We start from the raw sequence: 19,387 nt of genomic DNA, 5'->3' as shown, positions 1-19,387 counted from the left end.
CACAAAATTATCAAAGGATGCGCATTGAGCTATTCAGCGTGAATGAAGATAACATCATCAGTTCAATTGGTTCTTGGACACGCGCTATATACCTTGTACGAGTACAATCCCGTGAACTTATGAGAATATGAGTTGGCTTTTTTTTTAAGTAGGTAGGGAAAAATATTAAATCGACAGAACGGCAGAAGTTGCATCTCAAGTTTCCTCAGCTGTCTCCCATCGACACTGACCTGCAGCGCGTAATCCACTTTGCGAAATTTACCTTTGAACAGGAAAACAAAAATGAACATAGGACCATCTCCAGTATTTTGCTTAACGTCACATATATGCCGTGCTGTTTTATAGGCTTACAATGATCGATGTTGAGCATGAAAGGCTTGTATTTGCTAAATCAATTTTTTAAATGACTGTTCTTTTTGTCAAAGTCAATTTGAATATGAATTGAAGTTGAGATGATTTTAGGTATTAGATAAAGAATCACATCCCAAATTTGGCGCTATTATAACTCATATGCTTGTAACTCGCAGACCATCATGTCATAATGTTTATATGAACAATATTGAAGAGCAGAACAAGAGTACATTCATTGAAGAAAGACGTGTAGACTTGCATGTTCCCCTACCATGTATGGTTTTGTTTAATCATTTTGTAGTTATGCTCAGTGTAGAGAAAGATGCGTTTTGATGTATTTTGTCAACCATTATATCAGTACTTAAGCAACGATTGGCAGATGATGCCACGGGCAGAATCTTGGTTTTAAAGATTTCTATTTTTTTTTTCTGGGCATATGCAAGTTATCTGAGCAAAAAGTTGAAAAAATATATTATGAAATAGGGGCCTATAGGGATCTATGGCACGTATCCAGATATTCATTCAGCCACATGAGCGATGTTGAGGGTATGGTGAATGAACACAAGTCAACATGCATTTGCATTGCATAACAGTTCAGTTTCCATGAAATACCTTTGGTTATTCGAATGCGTGTATTGTTTGTGTGCATGGCAACGATTTAAGAGTTTATAATGAGCTTCAGACAGGACCACTGACGGTCTTCCCGTTTCTTCTACAGAGAGCTGCTAGTCACGTATTTAACCCTAAAAGGGCCGGGGGGGGGGGCGGAATCCTCCCCCCCCCCCTCGACGTTTCGCGCTATAATTCTATAACGCGAGGAGGCCTCGTCGCGAGGCTTCTTGACTTTGTTTGTTCAAGTCTCGCGCAACTTTTGAGACCAAATTTGCGACGTCCGCGCATACTTTTGCGAAGCCACGCCCATTTTTGTAACGGAATGTCGCCCCAAAACGGGCACAATTTTGTGATTTTGTGTACATTTCCTATGGAAAACAGTGCTCTGTCATGAAAGTCATAAAAACCTGATTATTTTTACAATTAATCACTTTCACTGATTAGTTTTGTGCTAATTATGGTAGAAAAGTGGTCAGTGACAATTTTCAATGAAAAAACAAAGAAAAAACAAAAGTTGAAAACAAAGAAATACATAAGAAATTCTGAAAACAATAACATACATAAGAATTGAAATGAATTTTGGAAGTTTTTGTGATGTACAATTGTTGAATATGCTAAAACAGATTTACAGATGAAAAATTAGACGCTCAATGCTTTTAATTAGGCTAAAATATGATCTTGAGCTTAATTTGCATAATTGATTGATTAAAATTAGAAATTGATTGTTTCAAAAAATCTTATGACACAATCTTGTAGATTATGACGCAGGTCTCACTCATGCAAAATTTCATCGCGATTGCACCACCGATGGCCGAGATCTTGGGGGGGGGGGGGGGGGCCCCCCCCCCCCCCCCCCCCCCGGTCTGAGCATAGCCAAAAAAAGCCCGGCCCCTTTAGGGTCAAGCCTGTATGGCTGACTCTCGGCTGGACGAAGGAAACGTGATGAACTTGATAGAGCAAGTGTCAGTAGATGGCGCAATCGCTTTAGGCAGCGAACATTATCAATGCTCTGTCATACTGATAACATCATACTGTATATTACAGTATGTTTTGCACGATAGCCAGCAAACCTATCCGAATAAAGCTCGACTTTTATTCGGACAACGAATGTCCCCAAACGATGGATTTTAGTTCTGAAAATGTATTTTACCAGGAGAAGCAGATGGATTGAAAATCATCAACAACGACAACTCTTTACTACTACTAATTCCTTCCCCGAACTATATTCACGAGTATTTTGTTTTCAGACAAAATAAGTTGGAATGAATGAGCAAACGTGCTCCAGGATAGCAGGCGCAATATTCATCCTGATACAACGAATTCTACCAGCAACTGAAACAGTGCGTCCTGTTTAATGAAAATGTATTCTTTTCTTCGAAAATACTACTTTCTATATTTCTACAGAAGGCGGATAAATTATGATTAAAAGATGAAATTGATATTATTTCATGGATTCTTATGTGAACAGGTGCTAAAACACCCCCAAACACGAATCATTATGTTCTTTGTTCCTTTCTTATAGGTATAGGAAAGTGCACGTGGAAAGGGACTAGGTGTTTGGAGGGTGGGCATAGCCGCTCCGTATTTTATATCCTGTTTGCCATCACCACAATGTTCGATATTCATCTTGCTAGGCATGCCAAATCTCTTTCGTCAACAAGTCTGTCGTCGTTCCATGATTTGCATTACAGTGAACACATCTTCTCTTGTACCCTTCCCAAATTACCTTCAAGTATTTGTGTATAATAATAATTATAATCACAATGAGACTGTTTGAGAAAGGAGCGAGGCTATACGTTCATCCAGCACTATATAGCTTTCACACTAAATATCCGTATAATTATAGTGTTGCCTTTTATAGTCTTAACATTACTGTTTGAAATGTCCATCCCTGTTGGGGATGTATAAGTTTATATTCCTGCTTCAGTCTAATCAGCATTGGTCAGTTAGGTGTTTAAGATGCAACTGACTCGAGATCTTGAAAGCAAGCCCACAACATTAAAGCCCTATCATCTATTATGACAGTACATTGTAATTGGTTGTGTGAACTCTATAAGTTAGACAATAATGCTTGCCAAACTAAAGTTATTTAATTCCAGAGGGAAAACGAAAATAAAGTGGATTGCTAAGCGAAATAATAATGATAATAATTCGAATTCTATATGGTAATTTGAATTTAAGAGAATTAGAAAATAGAATGAAATAAACGTCAATATAATTGAGTTCTCCGACCTTATTTACGATAACCTCGATAAAGGGCGATTGACAGGTGCAGTCTTTTTTAGATGTAAAAAAGGCTTTCGACACTATCCCACTATCTTCTATTAGCGAAGCTGCATTGTTTTGGTATTAAAGAGGTGGAGTTGGCATGGTTTGAATCTTATATAACAGGTAGACAACAATGTGTGACATTTAGGGGAGTGACGATGGTTTGACGTGAAGTCAGTGCAAAAGCAGCTTCAAACAGATATACATGTGTTAAGTAAATGGTTTATGGAAAATAGAATGGTGGTTAATACAAACAAAACAAAAGTAATGTTATTTAAATCCCGAAAGAAAAAGAGTTTCTCTGAGTTAGAAATTACCATGAACGAGAGAAGACTTGAGAATGTTACGAAGTTTAAATACCTCGGTGTGACGGTTGACCAAAACCTCGACTGGTCTCCTCAGGTGAATGAAGTTATAAGAAAAGTTTCGTATGCTACAATGTGTATACGTAGAATCAAGCATTGCTTAACAAAAGATATGTTCATTCAATTATATTATTCTTTGATTCTCCCTCATATTGATTATTGTTGCACAGTGTGAGGATCCTTACCTAAGAAGAACATCCATAGACTTCAAATATGTCAAAATAAATATTCTCGTATGGTATTAAATGCAGATTATAAAACATCAACAGTTAGCTTACTAGATACACTTAAATTGCAATCCATTGAAAAGAGATTAGAATATCAGTATTGTATATTGGCCTATCTTATCTTTGTAAGCGTATCCCGACGTAACGTATATCCTACCAGACATGTCCTAACAGATCAGTTATATTTACCTAAGCCAAAACAGACAATAAGAAACGTTCCTTCTCATTATACTCCGCTTGTAAATATGTTCAACTCACTTCCAATTTCCGTTCAATCATCCCCTTCATTATCAGTTTTCAAGAAACGTCTCCGGCTTCACCAGTCTATCTTTTGATTTAGTTATCATTTCATATGACCACCACTTGTATTATGTCGTATTATGTTTTTATTTGTTTTGTTTTGTTTTCTATTTGTATATATGTTACCCGATATCATCTGTAATTCGTTGATTTTGTAATCTTTGTATGTGATGCAGGGCTCCCTTGCAAAGCAGGCCATTGGGGCTCTGAACGGGACAACCCTGCTTTTAAAGAAAACATGAATAAATAATAAATAAATTATGTACGTAGCGCGCTGATTTGAATTCACATTTTCAAATAGAGCGCTATTTCGTCATAAAATCCAAGATGGCGATTCTGAAAATAAGTGCGCTGTTTCTAGACATCGGGCTGATGCACAATTCCTCTCAGGATGGCTCTGGCTTCTTTGGCCAGTACCTTCTGCTGCTTTGGGGTATAGATCAGAGCCATGTGGCTCGATCGGTTAGCGTGTTTGGTACTGCTTGCCTGTAGGGCTCACACGGGCAAATAAGTCCCCATAGAGACATGCGTTAAAATTTAAAATTTGAAAATTCTGTAAAATAGCTGGGAGAAATGAGGTGTTTTATCTTCACTAACCTGGACAAGTGAGATATACCCTTTCATCCATCAAATTCCCAAGGCGGGTTGCACTTCAGCTCAAACTCTGTCGGGTCCACAATATGGAGCCAGACTACGAGTTTTTTTCACTCAGGAAATCACCTATTTTCTGTACATGCGCCCAATGAAATATACTTCCTTCAAATTCCATGAGAAAAGCTTTCATCTTCCAACCAAAATGCAGTTTGTAGAGGAATTCATACTCAATATCTCCAGCTATTCAGTTTTTTTTTTGCCAAACTGCATTATTGATTTTTAATTAATTTTATTCTTCTTTTATTTTTGTCTCTTTGGTACGAATTTGTGAAGGGGTCTGGGACATTCTATTATTATTTACAGGTGTGAGCCCTACACCAGAGGACACACATACACACGCACACACACACTCACGCACACACATCTATTATTCATATATATATAATATAATTATATATATATATATATATATAATATATATATTATATATATATATATATATAATATATATATATATATATATATATATATATAATATATATATATATATATATATATATAGATATAGATATAGATATAGATATATGTAAAGTGGCGTACGGTGGGTCGAAACATGGGGGGAACCATAAAGTAATTTTGACGGTCTGTATGCTTGTGCGTGTGTGCGTGAGCAATAATGAGACTACAATACATTACGGAATGTGATACATTCAACAACGCAGTCATTGAGGTATATTGTAAGTTTTCCTTACATGGATTATGGAATGACGGTGTGAAACGATTGACAAATTATATACTGTAAGCAACATAAGGTGAATGGCATAACAATAAAATGCGAGCGAGCGAAGCGAGCGAGCTTGAAAATTTTGATATTCTACAGTTCCAAAACTGGAGTTTTAATTTTAGCTACATATTTCGCTTTGAAATAAATGGGGGCGCATCGGGCGCAACTGCTGGCAATTATTGGCAGCAACATTAGGAGAATGGCAGAACGATTCAATGCGAGCGAGCGAAGCGAGCAAGCTTGAAGATTTTGACATTCTACAGTCCCAAAACTGGGGTTTGTAGCTTTATCTTTCACTTTGGAAATTAATGGGGCGGCGCATCGGGCGCAACTGCTGGCAATTACTGGCAGCAACATTAGGAGAATGGCATAACGATTCAATGCGAGCGAGTAAAGCGAGCGAGCTTGAGAATTTTGACATTTTATACAGTCCAAAAACTCCAGTTTGTAGCTATATCTTTCGCTTTGGAAATTAAGGGGGGGGGGGGGGGGGGCATCGGACGCAACTGCTGGCAGTTACTGGCAGCAACATTAGGAGAGCGGCATAACGATTCAATGCGAGCGAGCGAAGCGAGCGACCTTGAAAATTTTGACATTTTACAGTCCCCAAACTCCCGTTTATAGCTATATTTATCTTTCGCTTTGGAAATTAAGGGGTGGGGGCATCGGGCGCAACTACTGGCTATTACTGTCAGCAACATTAGGAGAATGGCATAACGATTCAAAGCGAGCGAGCTTGAAAATTTTGACATTCTAGAGTCCAACAACTGCCGTCGTAGCTATGCTTTTCGCTTTAGAAATTAAGGGGAGGCGCACCGGACTCAACTGCTGGATGCGAGCGAGCGAAGCGAGCGAGCTTGAAAATTTTGACATTTTACAGTCCAAAAGCTGCCGTTTGTAGCCATATTTTTTCCCTTTTATTCATATATATATACATTATTTATTTTATTTTCTTTGTTTATTCATTTATCTTTATTATCATTATTACTATTATTATTATTATTATTTTTTTTTTTTTGGGGGGGGGCTTTTTGGGGGGGCAAAAATGCGTTTTGCCCCCCCACTTTTTGGATTGGGGGGGCGGCCGCCCCCCCTGCCCCCCCCCAAGTTCAACAGCCCAGCACTAGTCTCACACAGTAATCGGGCGCGAGGTGTATTTTGATAGCAATCACGCGAGTTTCCTCTCGCAAGATTGGCTGGAAGATCCCTTTCCCCTTTATTTTATGATCGTATTTTGCCGGGTATGAAATTCTAGTGGCCCCGGGCAAGCGGGCAAACGCTAGTGTCAAGTCCTGCCGTGAAAACTATTCACAAAAAAGACTTACAATGTGCAAGGTATAAATGGACAGCATGCATGCAACAGCAAGCATAAATTGCGATAAAGACTCAACTGTCAGGTGACTTAGAATTATTGACTGTCAGGTGGTAGGTTATGACGTCAAGCAAAGTCATGTGACTTATCACATGATATGGTTTCACGACAACAAAAAATTCGCTCGGACTGCGTTGTACGTCCGTGCCGCGCAGTGCCGTCCACAGCAAAGCGCAGCATGCAGCAGGAAACAGAGAGCGCATTATAAAGCGTATGGTCAAGAATCTACAACTGCAACTCGGAACGTTTGATGATTCCGCAATTTTACATCCTTTTGACTCGGAAAGGATAAAACGCTCATATTCAAAGAGGGCAGCGGTAAGAGTAGACCTCTGATTTTTCCTTTGTTTTATTTTACATTTTTTTTAGGACGCAATCTTGAGAAAAATAGACATGAGTAATTATGTCAAATGCCTTTTTTTGCTGACGTTTGACGTAGCAGTTCTATGTGGCGGTGCCATGACAAAATAACAATAATACATTAACAAACACACCCGCACGCGTTTCAGCGCATGTCGTTACAAAACGCATCGTGAGTGGAATTGGAACCCATCCCTGCATAGAAGATATAGCTCTAGTCTAGATAGCTCCGATAGCCATCCATGTGCATTCGAAATCTTCGAATCGGATGTTTCATAGTTATTATTTAAACCAGCATTCATTGATTTATGTTGCCATTTATTCTCATGATCGTGCGGACTTCAGAGGAAGCTCATACAATGAATGTAGGTCTAGGCCTAAATTTATATGAGATTAGTGGGGGTAAAATTTTTACATAAATTAAACTTTTTATATGGAATTCTTTCCTTTGTTTAAATGTGGGTGTTGTTTAAATTTACATTATGCATGAACTCCATAATACATGTAAATCTACATCTCAATGGACCATCTTCATGTGTTTCATGATACAATTACAAACGTATCACTTTGTTGTTTGTCGCATGACCAGAAAAGTAAAGCGTAAATTATTCAAACTAAACCAAGACAAACTTTGAATAACAATTGACTCAACACTAACGTTAGAGTAAGAATAACAGTGGCAATTTTATTGATAAACAGAGAGATCCTTCTGTCCGGAGGAGTCTTTTATTTATTTATTTGTTTTTTTTTTTTGACGTTGGCGCTCTCCTCCGTGAAGCCAGACGCAGTCTCCACAGAACATAACCCAGACGACCAGATACAGACTGATCTTTTGGTCAATTTTATGGAACACCATATTTGGCTGCACTCTTTAGTTGGTACTATCTCAAAATCTGCATTGATATAGTTATAAGAGTTATTGCATCCACTTACCACTTTCACCCAAATGTTTATTTCAATATGTTACCTTTATCATATGTCTTTTAACAAAGAAGTCTTTTAACAAAGAAGACATTCTTCTTTGAGAATTTTGTGCCTGTGTAAGTTGCTGAAACTTCAGGTCTTACAATACAAGCTGTATGAACATGATGAATGATCTTGAGTTGAAAGAAGAATTTGATGCAGTCTCCACGTTGTAGATAATTGTAGTGTACAATGTACATGTATATTTCAGGATACAATGTACAATAAGCAATGTACAATATTTTTGTGTGTAATAATGTTAATAATGATAATGAAATTTTCATTATGATATCATTATTATTATATCATTATTGTTAGTGCAATTATCATCATTTTTCTTCACATTTCGATGGAATATGCCATTGAAATTGATATGTTCATCCATCTCACCTAGATACTCTGCCGTCTTTGATCTGCACAAACTATACATATTTTGCACTCTACAGTCATTTAGATTTTCTGAGTTCTCTCTATTTCAATTTAGTGATGAACTTCATGTGTGTAAGCATACATACGCTTAACTGCGACCAGCTCGAATGCAAAGCGTTTGGGCTGCGGTTAATACAAATTGTAGGATTGGGGTCTCGTACGGGATAGTATCGTGGCTAAATTTCAACTTAAATACTAAAAATTGTGTCAATTTGAATACATACTGATGTAGTCCAATTATTGACAACAGGATACGGTGAACATTTGGTTCCGCTAATAGTCCATTTCTGTCCAAACTGATTGATTACATGTATAATGAACATTTGAGCTCTAGAGAATCTGAGTGGCTGGAAAAGATATTTACTGTCATTGTGTAATTCTTGGAGGTTTGCCTCTTTTAATACCGTATTAGTGAAGAATTACCATATTTTATTTGCCGTTATTATTGCCCCCAGCCCAGGCATTGTCAGCTATTCTTATTTTTCTGGGTGTCTTTGCCGTCTCTTCTATTCATCTGTATGGAATTGGCTTGCTATGTTGATGTCAGTTCCCTGTTACACTAGAACACTACCCTAGGATGTCTATTGTGGTATTCACATAATTATAGTTTAAGATCAGATTTATGCAGTCTGTGATCTTTGTCACCGAGTAATGCAGAAATTGCCACTTTTTCAGTCATCTTTTCTTTGCTTTAAAAAAGAAATCATACTCCTGTCATTTCTTTTCTTTCTCTTTCCAAAGATAAAACAATGATTTTTACTGTTTGCCCATACTCTGGCAGAACTGTGATACCCCTAGGTGAGGCATGATGTTGGGCTCTGTTACAATTGTATGTGCTGCCAGGGTGGCATTAGTATGTCTTTGGGTTGCCAGTTTGTCTGTATTTTAACTTGTCCATTCAGCTGTCGATATTTATTCCTCAGATCTTTCTTGAAAGAACCCTTCAGCTTCAAACTCTCTTTTACCTAGTGTAGAATAAAAAAAATTACAAATGCAAGCTTCTGCCAAGAAGAAGTTCTTATGCTTGTCCTGTAATTCAGCAAGATTTCAGATTCTTGCAATTTATCATTTACCCAAGGAGTCTATTGGCAAATTTTATTGCACCATTGGATGTTTTACTGTTTTGATGCAATGGAATCCCTGATAGAGTTTAAACTACATGTATTTGAGCATCTCCTCTACTGTACCACTAAGGAGCACTCAAACAATGACAATCTTACAAGTGAACAATGTTGTCACAGAAAGAAGAGCAAGATTGTACACATTGTAAGTACCACTGCTAATCTCAGAGACTCCAACTCTCCCGTTTTCGACGGGAGATCTCCCGCCGAAAGCCTATTTTTACACAATCTCCCGTTCTCCCGTTTGAGATTTGATTTCTCCCGCCCTGGCTCTGTGTCTCACGGTGGAAAGGATTTCTTACTTATTTTCATCGTATGTTGAAAAAATAAGCCTTAGATAGCACCAGAGAACATCTAGAATCCTAGGAACTTTGCGCTTCGCACACATCAACTTGGAGTCTCCCGTTTGCTTGGGGTTTCGGGCGGGAGAATCTCCAGATCAGCAGGTGCTTGGGGTTGGAGTCTCTGTAATCTTGGTTTGTACTAAGTATGATTCATAAGATATGGATGCATTTTTGTGTGTCTGGAATATGGAATTCGTCTTTTCAAGATGAAAAATGGGTTCATCCCTTTTAGGCAGGGTAAACCTTGCAGTGCTGTCCCTGAGCCCGTGACGTCGCCAGCCTGTCAACCAACCAGCCAGCAGGATGTTGTGCCAAATGTTTGGAAATAATAAAGATAACGACTGTATGTAGCAGCCTTACAAACACTCATTATCTGCCCCTATCAGCTAATCTTTCATTGACAAGTTTGAGTATGAATAGGTCACGTGGCCCTTACACTTAAAGTAATTGTTTTCAAGGCACATGCAATACAGTCAACATTAACTAAGCAATTGACTTTTATCATACATTGAGTAGGCTTTTTTTCACGTGTGTGCTTATATTATGGCTGATATAGTATGAAAAAAAGGGAAAGAATAAAAGAAAAAACAGAAACAATCAAAAGGAAATCAAGACAGGAATACAAAAGTGTTATTGTTATTGTGTAGCACCACAGAACGCACTTTGAACCATAAAGGCAATTAAGCTGTAATGCCAAGTGTGTATAAGTGCTTCAGTTGACTTCTAAATGATAACAGGAGATAAAAGTGAACAAACAGAATTGAAGAAATATTGAAGTTGCATGTACAATTTGTAGAATAAAAAAGTTTCCCCTATTTTCATGAAAGAGGCAATACAAATATTGCAGCCACATATAATGACAATAGAAGAGGGGATGCTGTATCCCATCACAACACCCCATTTGATTTGCTGATAAAAATATCTTTAAAAATCTTTTGTTCAATGAAAATACAATTCTGCAGTCATTTGTTGATACATGTATCAACTATATTGATCAACATATTAGCACTGTTATATGTTTGAGTTAAAAATCATCATTTAAGGTGAGGTTTTACTTTCTTGTTCAAGAAACTTTCTGCAATAACTTTGGATGCTTTATCAACTAGAAAAGCACTCTGAGAGCGCAGACCTCCGCCAAGCAACTATGCTTTCCACTAGTGATCTTGCTCTTCGCTAAGAGATAGATTTTTCTCCTCTCCACCACTGGGGAAAAGCCCTTTGGGCTCTTCCATAGAGATCAGTGATTTCCACCCATAGGTATACATGCTGAAAAATCGCCCGATTTCCCAATATAGAAGCCTTTGTTACATCATAAACCCTCAGCTGCGAGTCGCACGTGCCTCGCCCTAGCAGAAACTAGAGCATGCACTTTAGTGCGCGTTTGAAAACCTAAAAATGCGCAGCTTGAACTCCCAAGTTCATTGACCCTACCTGTCAAAATATCGAAAATCCTTCATAAATTCCCTAAAAATTCTTGGATCACTACCAAACTTAAATTATTTGTTACTTGTGTCATTCTCAAACTTTCCTGTAAGTGTCATCCAAATCCGTTTACTACTTTTGAGTTATTTTGCACTCGGACAAACAAACCAACCGTAACGAAAACATAACCTCCTCCCTTTGGCGGAGGTAATTAGTAGAGGATGTCACTTTCACTCTTTTACAGACCTGGCAGCACATACATGCTGGATTGCTGAGGTCAACCAACTTTTTTTTTTTTTGTGACAGGATACTTTGATTTCTGAACACTGTTTTTAATTTGAGCCTCACATTGTCATGTATCTCCAACATGTACAACAGCATCGTGAAGAACAACCCACAATCACTACAGCAGTGCGTAATTTTTTATTTTGGAATATTCTGTCCTTGCAGTGCATAAAGTTGATGAAAATTTGCTGTCCTGAATCATACATTCCCCAATGGAGCAAAAATGAAGAAATAGTTACAGTAGATAGTTTTGATTGATTATGACTTCTAATCATTTAATCAATGTTAAATCACAGCAGATGGAATGTATCATAAACATGACTACAGTCTTAAATGCTGTCTGGATAATAATCAGGGCCAAGGGAGTGCCTGTGATCCATGAAATATAAACAAAAGAAAAGTATGAACTTTGAAAGGCCATACGATGGACACTTGAGACATTGACCTTTATTCAGTGAGGGACTTTGTATTTAAACGCAGCTTACTTACAACTATAGAGGGCGAGTGCCAGATTTCTCTTTGTGGCCAGATTTTTTTTTTTTAAAAACCCTGATGACCCTGATTTACTGTTGATGTATATCACATATTGCTCTGACTGTGGAGTGTCTGTGTGTGTTTTAGAGTCTAGTTATTGGTAAAGTGGTATTTTTTTGTGGCATTCAAACAAATATCGGATGAAAGGAAAAAGCTAGAAAGAAAGATCGCTAGATATTGTATCAGTGGGAACTTCCATATGATTACTTTTTCACAATGTGCCAAGTTTAGTGAAATTTAATCTAAAAATTCCATCCCGATGGAATCCCATTTTCTTTGTTCAATTTTCCGCCAAGAAATTTAATCTAGATACAATGCAGTGCTTGTATAATAGATAAATGATTTTGTGGATGAGACTTTAGAGAGTACCGGTGCTGATCGTTGTAGATCATAGGTTGTAGCTGTAGTCTTTACAGCAAGATGAGGTGATGCATATTTTTATGGGCAATTCCATGAGAAATGTTCACTTTAGTAAAAAAATGAAGTTTTCAGTTTCACTTAAGTTCTCAAATATTCTGAAAAAGTAACATATATATTTTCATTTTTCACTAGTCGCATCTTTGTCATTACAAAATTTTGTATTTTTCTCAGTCAATGAAAATACTGTATGATGTGTTGCAATGACACAAAAATTTGGCTATTTTTAAAGAGTTTAGTGTTCCTGTCTCTAAAGAAGGCCAGATATGTCCTAGAGGCCTTGTTCAGCTTTTAGATTATAGTCCAGTGTATATATCAACGGAAAATCACAACCAACTTCCTTAGCATTCATCAGTTTTTGACCCATTGATCCTCAAAGTTGTGTGATTTCTATAACATTTGAAGCGTCATGTCCGTTACGTTTTTTACTATAAGTTTTCATAGCCAAGAGGAAATTAGTGTAAAGTTGCTGCAAGTTCATTTTCTATGTTAGGATTGAATCCCCTTGCATGTGTGGAAACCACTTTTCTATACCACTTCTAGTTTTCCTGTAAATGGCGTAACGGACATGACACTTTGCGTAACGGACATGACAACTCGTATTAGACAAGTGGGAGAAATAACACTGTGGCCTAGGGAAACAGGGTGGTGATTAGTTTTAATTGCTTGAGAATAGTAGGACATTTCTATACTTGAGTAAATGATTAAGTCTGCACATCACTCAATAAAACAAAAACAAGCATACTTTGCTTTCTGCCACTGGAAGACTGTTGATTTTAGATGATCTTGCTACCCTGTTACACCAGTTTGATCCATTCCCACCTCTTGTAATCCTGACTGATAAACAGTAGCTGTCATTCCAAGGAGTATTTAGACAATGGAGTTTTCACTGTTGGCCTTCCCTTTAGTACTTAAAATGAGCACTTTCTACATAAGTACATTGCAGACCACATTTAACAGTCAACACAACAGCCAGGAACTCCTGCACAAATAGATCCTTGTGCATCCAATGAGCATGAGCACTGATGATACAGCAACAAAGAATCCAAATGTCACCAGCATCAATGTCTATAATGATGGTGTTGCCTCATAATTAAAACAAAAAGTTTGTACTGCATCTATACCACATGTACCTCTCTCATCTCTATGACTCTATAAATCCACACCTTCAGTGGCGCATTAATGAGATATCACTTGCCAAGAGGGCTGAGAATGGAATTGTTTGCTTTAGCGTGTTGAAAGTACATGTAGCTCTATTGTCAGAGAAAGTCGGTCTGAATGCTGCCTAGATCCATTCCATCAATGCAACTAAACTAGATGTACCTCTGTGCCAAGGGATATACCGGTATATATGACAGCACACAGCATCGTACACAAAGCACAATTTTGAGATGCTATGAGAAGATATTTATCCACTGAAAGGTACACTGTATAATCAGTTACAACCAGTTGGTAGGGAAAGCATCCAGTATTTCAAAAAGTCCTACTCACAAGCTGGTGAGAATAATGTAACCAGTACACCACTCTGGCAAGCCTCAAGAAGTGCCTGAGCAAGCAATAAGTTGATTATACAATTTGTATGAGTTGAATTTGCCGTGAAGAAAACAAGAAATACTTTGTTGCCCAGGTGGCCACTCTACATGGAAATGGATTATATGTTGTGAAAATTCTCAGAAAAAAAGGGGCTTCATCATTCACTTCTAGCCAAGAAAAGAAAGCATTTGTTGACAGTGATAAAGTACTGGTACTAGCAGTGGAAGTTTTTACAATAGTCTATCCAAGATTGGATAACAGAGGATGATTCTACTCCAAGAATGACATTAATGATAAATGAAAGAACTTTGCAGAAATGATACCTTATTTCTTTCAGATGATAACACTAATTTGATAATGGTAGCAAACAGTTTTGTGGTCCTGTTTCATTGCATGAAAGTTGATGCAATCCTGAGTGCATTTTAATGATGTTGAAGTCAAACTTTTTATTTCATACAGATCTGGTTCGTTCTGTTTTCTTTGCCTATCCACAGATATGGAGACCTGGTTTTGTGTTGTACACGTATGCCATTGTGGTACTCTGGGCATTGTACTCCATATGCTTTAGAGTAGCTGTTAGATCACTGAAACCAGCAACAAAAGGACTTTTTGATGTTTTGTTCAAGAACATAATGTAGTTAGCAGTGTGCAGTTATTTTAATCTTTTTATTTTGAAACAAAGAAGTGAAAATATGGTTCACTCTACAAGGGTGTCATGTCCGTTACGCTAGTGTATAATACAAAGTGTCAAATATTAGGCCACTACGAAAAAAATAACCATAGTACAAGATAGTAATATGTCCTGTTTTGCTATGGTGGGTGGTAGTAACTGGAAATTTCTCACTAATTGTAGCTAGCTGGTGCAGGAGCGAATTTGTTTTATATTTGTTTGTTTTGTTAATATATAAAAAAACTAACCCCCCTAAAATGATATAAATATAAGAAATATTACATGATTGCAGTTATGATGTGTGTCCCTATGTTCTAACCTCACTATGCCAACAACTAAATATCTGCTATACCTTGTAATAGAAAAATTATCTTAGCTTACAAAAAGTGGACAAAACTGTCATGTCCGTTACACTCGAAGTGTCATGTCCGTTACGCAATATTTTAAACTATTAAAAAAGAATGAACAGTAAAACTACTCTAAATTAGGACTTTATGAGTAAAGCATGACCTAAAGCTTTAATCAAGACCAAAACCAGCTGCATCTTATCCAAAAATTCACAGGAATTTTCATAAGGGTAAGTAGATCAAAATGCCTTGTCCATTTAGTGTCATGTCCGTTACGCTCGCTAAAAATGCAATTTCTCAACAACCACTTGATAGATTTCCATGAAATTTTCTGTGTACGTTACATATACTTAAATGTGTCTGATAAACTCAATTAGAATCTTTTGGAGACTCCCAATTTCACTGTGTGATGGTTTGAATCACAAAAAAGTGGTCTGAATGTAATATCCGTTACGCTGGAATTGACCTTATGTCATATGAATGCCATGTACATCATTTGTTTTATAAAATGGGTCGAAAACTAACAGGATTTTTCACGTACCTTTGTGGGTCAAACCAGTCAGCTACATGTAGCACTCGCTCGAGAGAGTCGAATCAAGCACGTCGCACTCTGAAATCCTGCACATGTAAGTACTGTACGTAAGAGTACTGTATACGTACGCCACATAATATGTTATGCACACAAGAAAGGCCGGCCGGCAGCCCGAACTAGAGGTTGTTTACAGGATTGACAGCGCATACAGTAGCGCGCGACGCACTTGTAACAACTGATTGAGTGCGCACTGGTACTGCAGTGCAATGGTACTAAAGTAATCAAAGCCCACGTGACTCATTTCAGCGCTTCCTATTGGCTACGTTCTTGAACCCATTTTATAATATGCATTATTACTGACTGGGATTCAGCCTCCGTGCAGAATCTCACCCCATGTTTCTCTTTCCACTTTCGTGTCTGTGACACTGTTACATGGCAGACTTGGAAAGACATTTGCAGATTTTACTTTCATTGAGTGAATTTCTTTTTATCATCAGAGAAATACATGTAACTATGAGATTGTGATGGGTCTCACAAGGTATGTACAGGGAAGAGGTTGGCTAATTTAATATTCGAAATTCTGAGTTAATATCCGAGGAAATTCTAAGTTAAAGGAATGTTATTGGTTGAGGTGAGGATTCACACATGCAGCTGCTACACTGTAGTAGGCATGTATTCTGTAGCTGACTGACTACATGTTCCACTTCTTTCTTTGTTTTTTTCTCTCTGCCAATTTAGGACTCTCCAAATAATTTTCCGTATTAGGGCTTCCTGCCACTTCCTTTCCAGCACTTAAATTGCTTTCATTTGTGGACTCTAAACAGCATTATTTTTCCTGCCTTTGGTGTGCACAGATCAGGTAGAGGAAGCCAGCCATGGTGTCACTCACAGAGATTGCCGTCCCAAACATGAACTGCGAACTCTGTAGCCGAACAATTGAGATCGAACTGGGTAAGCTTCCTGGGGTCGCAGCAGTGAAAACGTCGCTGCCGCAGAGGAAGGTTGCCATCTCCCACGATTGTATCCTCACGTTGGCAGAGGCGGTGGCAAGCGCCGTGGACAGCCTGGGCTACATCGTGGCTAAAGTGAAGACAACGAGGGCCGATCCGATGACCAGGGGGAAAGGGCAGTCCGGAGGCGATGGCGGTGAGGGTGCGTGCTGCAAGTCGCCCCTTGCTGGTGAAGGAAGCGACAAAGAGGGTTGGAAAGATGGAGAGAGTGCCTGGAGTTCACAGGCTGTAGAGGTGCAGACTGACTTTGAGGATTCAGAAGCTGAAGGTAGATTGGTGCCAGAGATTGGAGCTGGACATGCACAGTGTGAACGCTTCAACTTGATCATTCAGGTGAGAATTTTTACATTTCTGCAGATCCAGAACATTGTTCTTTCCGGCCCTTTCTAGAATGCTGTCATGTTTTTGGAATGTAACAAAATGTGTACCTTGCAACAAATTGATGAGTTGATAATGCATGCACCAATCTGCTGAAGCCATATATTGGCATATTATGTCTTATCCTATGTGGAGAATGGAAAATAACAATTCTCTCGATGATTAGTCACCCAAAAGAGTTTCCATGTTGTGAGGGTATAGAATGAACAAGGAAAAATGTGAGAGGTCTCTGTCAAGATTTTACTCTAAGTTTTACTCTACAAAATGCTTCTTACATCTCATATCTTGGATGAAGACTAAAAGAAGTGAAAGAAGTTTGTGTCAACTTTCAGGAACAGCTGAGAAAAAAAAGAGGAAGTGAATTAAATTTATAACTCAATCTGCTAGCAGGCTTTGTTTGATGTGATAGCATTCCATCCCTGCGAAGCACTCACATTTCTTGTTTAGGCACAATTCCACATGAATCTCTATCAAATTCATTGAAATGCCAGTGGCATCAATAACAGAATACTGTTTTAAGTGTATATTATTAAATGTATGTACATCAAGGCTAATGTAATGACTACCAACCAATGCAGATTTTTAAAAAAATCAATTGATGCAGGATGAAAAAAAAAAAAAAAATTGATGCAGTATGAAAAAAAATTGATGATGGCAAAAGTCATATTTTTGTTAAGAATGTAAATTTAGCATATTATGCATGCTGACTCATAATTTTAAAACAATGTACAATGTAGCGTGCACTTCGAAAACACTTTCTCGTTTTTGATGGACAAAAAAACAGACCAAATACATGTAAAAAAAGTACCAAATATTGATTTTTAAAAAGCAGACCAAATATTGTTAAACATGATAGTTAAGGAAGCTACGCTAATTTAGCAGTAGATCCTGATCAGGTTTTAATCACATTATATTCTTACTGTGAATGGGGTAATATTAACAACTTTAATAGGTGGAGGGAAAATTTTTGAGAGGAAATCAGCTGCCTGCCTGTGTCTTGGAGAAGGTTCGCGAGTGTCCCGGAGTGATGAGTCTGAGTGTCTCAAGCGATGGCGCCCTTCACGTCGTCCATGATCCCCAAAGTGTGACAAGGAGTGCCGTGATGGGGGTCATCGAGAAGCTGGGATATGGGTCAAAGGTCAGAGAAGGTGAGAATCTCAATGGATTCTGCAGAGTATTATCATGTGACTAGTTAAGGAATGCAAATTGCCCTACAAACATAATCATGGTTTGTTTTTTTACAGCCATGCTATTCTGTCTATGTTTATTATCATTTTTTTCTTTTGGTAGTTTTGACATTTTATAATATAAATTTTCAACAACACTTTGACTGCAGTTATTTGGTGTATTATATAAAAGAGGTGATTTGAATCCTGTCAAATTATAAACTGAGTAGTTTTGCTGTGGAAACTGATATGTATGTATTGAGTGGAAATTTATGCTCGTGACATGATTTTTGCAAAAAATTTGCATTTTTTAAAATTGCATTTCATTGTTTTTAAAGTTTTTGCTTTTCACCTGTATTCCTATTTGTCATGCTTCCAACAGCAAAGATTGTAGTGCCTCCAGTTGACTCATCCAGAGTATCAAAACAAAGCAGCTATTTTTGTACCGATTTTCATGATGTCATAATGAGATGGACGTTAATGTTTGGTGGGATATTCACAGGTTCTTGTCCACAGCAACCTTCCCTTCTACGATGTATTGTATATTCCTGGCCTCTGAATCTTTGGCGTGTCCGCACTGACACCAGATCACCACATAGTTTTAAATGTTTTTCTCAGAACACAGGAATATGTAACGTTGTAGCATGATGCTGTACAAAAGTCTGTTCTGTGTTATGTCAGATACCCATTTTCATAGCATCAACTTCACATAATGTGACAATGATGATGCATTGATATCAGTCAGATCTGAACAACAACAACAACAACAACAACAACAACAACAACAACAACAACAACAACAACAACAACAACAACAACAACAACAAGAAGGACATCTTATAACAGATATGAACCTCTTCCTCCAAGTCTTCTAGATCTTGTCTGAGACGTAAAGTTCTTGATTTAGATGTAGAAATACAGAAGTGATGGGAGAGCATGTATTGTATGCTGCCTCCATTTTGACTAGAATGTTTAATACAAGAAAAGGAATGTATCCAGTAGG

At 37.8% G+C, this 19,387-nt stretch overlaps 1 protein-coding gene across 1 annotated transcript; it reads left to right on the top strand.

Annotated features, from left to right (window-relative positions):
• The first annotated feature begins 7,118 nt into the window (after nucleotides 1-7,118).
• LOC139708802 (uncharacterized) lies at nucleotides 7,119-18,410 on the top strand. Its single transcript, XM_071620753.1, has 3 exons — nucleotides 7,119-7,191; nucleotides 16,685-17,173; nucleotides 18,171-18,410. The coding sequence occupies exons 2-3, from the start codon at nucleotides 16,706-16,708 to the stop codon at nucleotides 18,408-18,410; spliced, it is 708 nt and encodes a 235-aa protein (XP_071476854.1). The 5' UTR covers nucleotides 7,119-7,191; nucleotides 16,685-16,705.
• The last annotated feature ends 977 nt before the right edge of the window (nucleotides 18,411-19,387 follow it).

The sequence above is a fragment of the Diadema antillarum genome, unplaced genomic scaffold (genome assembly GCF_040938485.1).
Source record: "Diadema antillarum isolate AM-2024a unplaced genomic scaffold, OU_Dant_1.0 seq00001373_RagTag, whole genome shotgun sequence".
Taxonomy (NCBI): Eukaryota; Metazoa; Echinodermata; class Echinoidea; order Diadematoida; family Diadematidae; genus Diadema; species Diadema antillarum.
The sequence above is the reverse complement of the archived record's forward strand: the minus strand, read 5'-3'. Positions and strand labels throughout refer to the sequence as shown.